The sequence below is a fragment of the Tasmannia lanceolata genome, unplaced genomic scaffold, assembly GCF_043159265.1.
Source record: "Tasmannia lanceolata isolate RefF3 unplaced genomic scaffold, GAP_Taslan_0.1 ptg000023l, whole genome shotgun sequence".
Lineage (NCBI taxonomy): Eukaryota > Viridiplantae > Streptophyta > Magnoliopsida > Canellales > Winteraceae > Tasmannia > Tasmannia lanceolata.
Window position 1 is genome coordinate 6,417,050 of NW_027518700.1, and position 8,485 is coordinate 6,425,534.

Consider the following 8,485-nt stretch of genomic DNA (forward strand, 5'->3'; position numbering starts at 1 on the left):
TTAGCTTATGATTATCTTAGTTTTTTACCATTAAAAAAAATTATCTTAGTTTAGCAATCAAGACCTGCGTTTAGAATGCTGGTGTCTAAAGCAGGTGTCTTCCTATATATTAGCGGCTTTGTTTTAGAATGCTGCTAGGATGAGAATTCTCATTATAAAAGTATGAGACGTTTTCAGAGGACTTTTTAATATGAATGAATTGGAATTTTCAAGTTTGAGTTTTGACTCAAGTTTTCTTCTCTTCTTTGCGGTTTTGCAACAGTAAACTAGTTGGTTGAAGATATTTTGGGTTTTGGGTTTTGCCATCTTCCTTCCACTCCCCTACAACATATGTGACAAGATGGGCTTATTCTTGTCCCTTGGGTATATCGGATGCTACTAGTGTAGAAGTTCAGACCCTCCTAACGGGCATCCAATTGCCAGACAAGGAAGACCTTGGTCAGCTCATTGTGGAAGGGGACTCAATGTGATCCATTGGATTAGTTCAAGAGGCTCGTACCCTTGGTCGTGCGCATACGTGATAGAAAAGATTCTGGATAGATTTGCAGCACGTTTGAAGATCAGCTATATATATATATATATATATATATATATATATATATATATATATATAGAGAGAGAGAGAGAGAGAGAGAGAGAGAGAGAGAGAGAGAGAGAGAGAGAGAGAGAGAGAGAGAGAGAGAGGCCCTTTGCAAAGGTCGCTCTCATTGGACTATCTCACGAAAATGCACTTTGGTGAGGTAATCCAATGAGGGCGACCTTGTAGCCGGTTCGCAAGGGCACCCTTCACCAATGTGCACATTGGTGAGACAGTCCAATGAGGGCCACCTTGTAGCAGGTTTGCAAGGGTACCCTTCAGTGTAGCATTCCTCATTTTGATACACACAATATATATATATATATATATATATATATATATATATATATATATATATATATATATATATATATATATATCTGTGGGTGTATTGTATATATACACATTATATACACGCACACAAAGTTTTCTCATACCACAATTATACGAGTAACATGTATTGGATTTTATATAAAATGTAAGAGTGCTTAGCGGTAGTTGCGCAACACGTGAGTGTGGTGTTTGAAACCATATATCTTGTGAATCATTGCAAGATGTAGATGTTCTATTTGTAAGTTGAAATCAATATATTTACAGCCTTCCGTTATAAAATGTAAGAGTGCTTAGCGGTAGTTGCGCAACACGTGGGTGTGGTGTTTGAAACCATATATCTTGTGAATCATTGCAAGATGTAGATGTTCTATTTGTAAGTTGAAATCAATATATTTACAGCCTTCCGTTGGTATTGGAGCCAAAACAAATAGCAACTAAGATTAGCGAACCAGCTAACCAGGTAGTGAGAGCTCGTTTGTGTGCTAGGTGCTGCCATGTTTTCTTTCATGCTTTGGCTCGTATTTAGGATTTAACATTTTGAATTGCCTTTACAGAACTATATCCCGGTCAAATACTTCTCTTGAAGATTTGGAATTCATTGTGTATCATGTTTGTTCTCATATATTTAAATTATTTTGTGCAGGTTTTATGAAGGTCTTGTTAGCTCTTTTGATGAATCAAATGGAAAGCACACGGTAAGATGGGTTGCATGCAGGATTTCCTTGGCTTTGTTGGGTCATGGATTTCCAAAGTTATCCCGTTTGATTTTTTTATTATCACCTTTGTATAGATTCAATATTTCGATGATGATGAGGAGGTGTTGCTGCTCAAAGATGAGAAATGGGAGTTTGTTGAAAGTGACACTGCTCAGGATGAGGTATGCTTATGTTTATGGTGCCATATTCTTTCTCATTTAGTTTCACATCCTTAATACCCTTCCTCGGTGCTAATAGATTTTCTTATCAGGATCAAGCTAATCCGTCCGGTCCCGGTTCTTCTGAAATGTAAGTGTTGCTCATAGCTAATGTTGCAATTTTCTATTCAGAAAGTTTTCTATTATGTGCAAATTTTAGACATTGCAATTGCATGTGCTTTCAATTCCTATCTTGCTGTCAGGTACTTGATGTGCTTACCAGATGTAGGTTTCAATTTAATTTCATTGATTGTAGGCTATGTCACAAATATCTTGGCATTTTCAAAATATCGCCACATTTTTATAAGAAAAAATTGGAAAAACAATCCCGACAATTTAAAAAAAAATATAGCGATATTTTCATTGTTATCATTTACCTTGAAAATATCATGATAATATCGCTATATTTCTACGATAATTTTATTTTATATATTTTTTCTTAAATTATATTTATAAAATTATCGTTTTCCCCGAAAAAAATAATTTTTTTTATATATCCTGAGATTTTCCCTTGCTGAAAAATTCCTGTGAACGATATAGATGACTTAGATTGTAGGAGCTTAAGTAAAGTTCTGTAAAAATATCTTTCTTGAAACTTCAAGTTGTAGTGAACATATATTTGATCACCCAACTTGGGTAGAAACAGTGAGGAAAGACTTGAGGGCTAGGAACATAACAAAGAACATGACATTGGATAGGATAGAATGGAAGAAGATGATCCATGTAGACGAACCCAACTAGTGTCAATTTGGGCCACCAAGAAGCAGCATGTGCATAAGATGAGTGTAGCGGAGACGCAAATGCTTAGATGGATGTGCGACCACACAAGGTTAGATCGTTAGATCAAATTAAAAATGAAGACATCCGTAAAATGGTGGGGGTGGCACCAATTGAGGAGAAGATGAGAGAGCACTGCTTAAGATGGTTTGGGCATATCCAACGTAGGCCTTTGGATGCTCTAGTGAGAAGAAGTGACTCGTGCCAAGTTGATATAAAAAGAGGCAGGCCAGTGAGAAGAAGTGACTCGTGCCAAGTTGATGGAGTAAAAAGAGGTAGGGGTGGACCGAAAACCACTTGGGTAGAAACAGTGAGGAAACACTTGAGGGCTAGGAGCATAACAAAGAACATGACCTTGGATAGGATAGAATGGAAGAAAATGATCCATGTAGACGAACCCAACTAGTGTCAGGATTAGACTTAGTCAATTTGAGCCGGGTAGATTCTTTCACCTTCGTCATGAAAATTTTCTAAAGAAAATGATCCATTGGCCAACCCCAACTAGTTTGGGACAAAGGCTTAGTTTAGTTGAGTTGAGTTGAGGAAGTAACCCGCCACATGAAGGGGATTATGAAGTTGCTCATATCTTCTTCTATCAATCACCTTCTAGATAGGCATGCACTTGGAATTTTTTACACTTCAACCTTACCCATGGACTCATACAAGTACCCCTTAACATGCTTGTCTTGATTAGCCCATGCCAATGCCACCACACCCATTGGATTCACAATGGTGGAAGTTTGAGCTTTGGTCAATTGATATTGTTCATTCGTAGGGCGAGAGGCAGTTTTATGTGGCAAATAGACATTTGGATCAAATATTTCAGTCGTTGTCAGGATAGTGAAGATTCCCAATCTCTCTTCATTCGGTGATTGCTTTGCATTTAAATTCAGAATTGTGATCTTGTGTAACCCCATTTTCTTGCTTGACCCAAGGAACAAGCTATGGTGCAACTCCAGTTTAGAGTTGGGAGTTTGCAGCCAGCCCTCATTTCTGGGAGTAATTGGGATGTAGGTATAGATGAGATCCCTATTCTTCCTTTACTATATGCAAACCAGGAACTTGGTTTGGCCCAAACCGGCTTGAAGATCAACCTTTCAAAGCACGATTGCAGGGATTACACGTGTGATGGTGCTTAGCTGCAGAAATGAGGCCATGCCAATAATTTACGTGGGTTTTACCCTTGTGCCCCGGCTCCCCAAAGGCTTCATTATGGGACCCTGTAATAGAAAGTGTTGAAAGGGAATTGGCAGCGTGGAAGAAGAAATACTTATCCCTAGGGGGAAGGATTACCCTCATCAAGGTGGCACTGGCCAATCTTCCAGTTTATTACAAACGCCTTTAGAAATTACTGGCAAAGGTGGCAAAACGAGTAGAAAACACCAAAGAGATTTCTTATGGGAAGGAAGAGAAGTGAACAGAAAGTTGAAGGACCTTATGCGCTGGGAGAAGGTTTGTAGATTGAAGGAGAATGGAGGCATCGGAATTGGCAGGCTAAGATTGAGGGACAAAGCACTTTTGGGTAGGGGTGTTCATTCGGTTTAAACCGAACCAAAATCATCGAAAATAACCGAACCGAAATATTTCGGTTACTGAAAAAAGATAACCGAAACCGAACCGAATTATTTGATAACCGAACTTGAACCGAAACCGAAACCGAAAAATGAATTCTGTGGTTCGGCTAGTTCGGTTATAACTGAATTATATGAGTGTAAAATTCTGGATTTTAAAATGGAAGTAGATATGGGGAAAATAGGTTGCAGATGACTGATTTGGGTAAGAAATACAGGTTATATAGACTCACTGGAAATAGGGATGTCATCTTTGTGGTGGTTTCTCTCCACCGGTGCCTTTATGTACGATGGTCTGGACTCACCGGCAGGACTTCCGGCATCCTCGGGTCGGGTGGGAGGCGTGCGAATAGCAGTGGCACCTTCATTGGTTTCTCATAAGCAAAATGACCAGATCTACGCCTCCCTTCCTGGTTTTTCATAAGGAAGAGGACAGTGGGAGATTAGATAAGAAGAGGGAAAGTTTAGATGGGTTTGCTGCCATACCTACTCTAGTAGTCTTTTCTCTTTCTTGAAAATAGCAAAAGGTCAAATTTCCTTCCTTTATGTCACGTCAGGCCTTTTCCCTTTACTTGTGTTGGGAGGAGTACACCGCCTTAGGGACCAACTAGATAACATTATAATATTATTTTATTATATTATTTTAGGGGGTGAAAGCGAAAGGCCAAACAGCCCAAACCAATGAGTTTTGGTATTACTTTTACGCTATGTTCGGTTAACCGAATTAATTTGCACTAAAAACCGAACTCGAAACCGATATCCGAAATTTTTATGATCCCATAACCGAAACCGAACCGTTATATATATATATATATATATATTAACCGAACTGAAATAACTGACCGAATTCGGTTCGGTCGGTTATTTCGGTTTAAACCGATTAATGAACAGCCCTACTTTTGGGTTAGTGGTTATGGAGGTATGCGGAGGATGCATTATGGTACAAAATGATTAGGGATAGGTAATGAGCAGGGTTGGGGGGTTGGGAGAGTAGGAACCTAGTGTTAGGCAAATGTTCAGGTGCATGGAAGTCCATTTGTGCGTCAAGACCTTTGTATGGGCCTTTAGTCGGATTTAGAGCTGAGTCAATGTTGTGCCATGCATTTCCGAACCTGTTCAGTCTACCGACGAATAGAGGGGCAAGAGTCCGTGAGTACAAAGAAAGAAGGGAGGATTGTGGGGTTTTCTTTGGCATTTATGGAAAGGAATAATTGAATATTCGAAGAGAAAATGAGGAAGGTGGGAAGAATTGTGACAGAGATCAAAATTGACATTGTATCTTGGGCAAGGCAAGGAAAAATCCTAAATGCCTACACCATGGGAGAGATCTTAAGAAACTGAAGAGTAGTCATTGCTGAAAAGAAGGTAAAGTCGAGCATTGTGCCAAGGTGGAGCCTGCCACCACCGGGTGGGTCAAGTTTAACGTTGATCGGAGCTCTCAAAAAAAAAAAAGATTAATAAATCATGTAGTGATTTTGGATATCATGTCAGCCGTGGCCATCCATTTCTTCTTCCATTTTAGTAATTTTCGTTTTCATTTGGAATTGGCCATTCGTTACTCTCTCCTTCTTATTATGTATGTACACATTATCTGCAAAAGCATTAGAAGATGCCTTTGCGGGCTGAAATAATATCAAGCTAAAATAACTGTTACTAGGTGACTGCTTAGGATACTCGTGGCAAGCTTTGGAGTTCTTTCACATTCCTTATCCTACAAATAGATTGATAACCCTTTGCAAGTTGCTTATTTATTATTACTTTTCCCTATTATTATTATTAGGGGAGTGATAAATCGACTCCCATATATCTTAAATCGACTCCCCATGTGTCTATCTCTCTCTAACCCAGAGGAGAGAGAAAGACACATAGGGAGTCAATTTAAGATATTTGGGAGTCGATTTATCACTGCCTTTATTATTATTATTATTGTTTGTATCAGAAACTATTCAGCTTTCCTAGAACTGACTTCTAGCCCTTGCATGTATCTTATAAATTAGTATCCGATTATTATCTGATGCTATGACTGTTTGGCAATTTTGCAGTGTGAGTTAAAAACTTTGGAAGAGTAGAAAACCACGTTTATTTAGCCTTTTTTTTATTTGGGCACGGAACAGAATCTTTGCCTACTTTTCTGCTTTAATTATTTAGTTCTTCATTCCATGTAAACTGCAATCTAAAAAGTGGCAATCATAAAAAAAAAAAGAATATGGCAATCATAAGTTTCTTGTTAAGTTAGACGGTGAAAAACGGAATTAATGGAAAGACAAATTTGACGACTAAAGTTGACTATCGACGTGCTTGAAAATCTACATTCATAATTTCTTAGATCCAATCCTTGAGCACATTGAGTGGTTTTCCATTGTTATGCCTGTATCGTTTTTTTTTTGCATGGTATGTTATGCATGTATAATTTATTGTGCGTAGGCCACAAAAAAAGAAAAGAAACAGAAAATCAGATTCATCAACCAAGGAGGCAAAGACCTCTACACCATCAAAAAGGTAAAATTATGCATTTTATTATTGGTTTTAATGTTTAGACTAATTTGTAGAGAGATCTCTAAAATGTAAATTGCTATTCCAGGGGAACAGTAACTTCAGCCAGTAAATCCAAGAGTGGCAGCAGAAAAACAGTTGGCAAAGCTAAGGTCAGTGCAACTATAACTGGCGAGAAGAGTGACTCTGCTAATGTAGTCAGCGAATCTAAAGATAGCACTCCCAAATCTGGCGGTAAATCCAAAGAGGGTGTTCCTAAAACTGGTCGCAAGTCTAAGGATGATACTGGGAGCAAATCCAAGGACACACCTAAACCCGGCAGAAAATCTAAGGGCGGCCCACCTAAAACTGAAAGCAAACAAAAGGAAGAGACCTCTAAAGGCAGTAGCAAATCAAAGGTTGATAGCCCTAAAACTGGTAAATCCAATTTGAATGTTGCTTCTCCAAAGAAGAAAGCTGGTTCATCAAAGGGGAAGGCGGTCGACGATTCTGCTAAAGGAAAATCAAGTCCAGCAAAGGCTCAAGAAAGCGAGGTGCAAAGTGGGAAGAAGCGACGACGGCAACAGGGCTGATCTACTCCTTAAGCCGACCAATCGATCAGGGGAATAGTTGTCTATCCTCTGTTCTTCCAAAGGTAAATATATAATATATATCGATATCTATTTTTGTCTTCCTTTTTCAATCTTGGGAGGTATGCACTAGTTTTAGTGCACTGTGCTTCGCTGGCTAAGTAGTTGGTACTTTTATGCTGACATTCTGAGAACCATGAATGGCTAGTGATTTTGAACTCAAATGATGGGTTATGATGATGGGGGCTTTTGTAAGATTGGGCATTTATTTTTAGGTAAAAATCTGTGTTGGCGTTTCAGAAATCATATAAGTATGGCTTCCCATGACTTAGATGCTTGAAGTCTCTTTTGATAGTATTAATTGTAGCTAACCACCCTTTGCTAATTTGTGGTTTCATGCCAAAAAAATGCAACTGTTAATGTTTATAGTTACTTCTCCAACCCATGGGGATGTCTGTTTGATAGTTGACACAGGACCAAGAGCATGTGAGTGGCCTCATGCTGTTATGAGGAGAGGAGTGCTATTATCAAATATGGGAATGCAGGTATAACCTCTGTGTTCTGCCTCGGCACTTTATACATATAGTTAGGTCATAGGTGGACCCACTTTTATTGCTGATTTGTCCCAATATCCTTGCATAATGGGGGCCTAAGAATTATGATTGAAGCCTTGCTTATCTGTTGGGTCTCACCATGGCCCGAAAATTGCATTGGTAAGTTGTGGTAACCTTCTAATCTGGGGTCAGTTCGATCAGATTGTACTGTCAGTAGTGTGTTTTGATGTTTGAGTAATTGCTCTAGAATGGAGTTTATTTAGATAATCAACTAGGATCAGTCTTCTTAGCTACGCTAGAGATCGTGATGTTAATTAGATAACATGCTCTACTATGAGGAGCATGTTTTGCAACCATGAAAAATATTTCGTGGAATATTATTAGGAGGGCCAGTTGTGAGAGATGGGTGGATAGGGAGACTTGAGATGGATTTTCTTCGCTGTTCCCCAGTCCCTTCTTCTTAAGCCTCACCCCTTTCCCTCCTTTTCAACTCGTCCATCACAATTGGTCCCACCAATATTCTATGGAATAATTTTTCATGGACTGTATTTCCCTTACCACTGAGCATTTATTGTTTATTTTTTTTCCCCACAGTTTATGCATGCCTTGGGTGTTTTGACATTTTATAAAGGGACGGTAGAGTGGTAAGGGAAATACATATTCAACACTCTAAAATACACATGATATAACAATTATAC

General features: G+C 38.8%; 1 protein-coding gene across 1 annotated transcript in view; it reads left to right on the forward strand.

Annotated features, from left to right (window-relative positions):
- The window catches only part of LOC143855657 (sister chromatid cohesion protein PDS5 homolog D-like), a 31,811-nt gene extending 24,251 nt beyond the window's left edge, over positions 1-7,560 (forward strand). Inside the window, exons 9-13 of the mRNA XM_077365726.1 lie at positions 1,554-1,605; positions 1,701-1,787; positions 1,877-1,914; positions 6,596-6,670; positions 6,753-7,560. Of these exons, the coding sequence (XP_077221841.1) occupies positions 1,554-1,605; positions 1,701-1,787; positions 1,877-1,914; positions 6,596-6,670; positions 6,753-7,236 (736 nt within the window). The 3' untranslated portion in view covers positions 7,237-7,560. The remainder of the gene's footprint in view (positions 1-1,553; positions 1,606-1,700; positions 1,788-1,876; positions 1,915-6,595; positions 6,671-6,752) is intronic.
- The last annotated feature ends 925 nt before the right edge of the window (positions 7,561-8,485 follow it).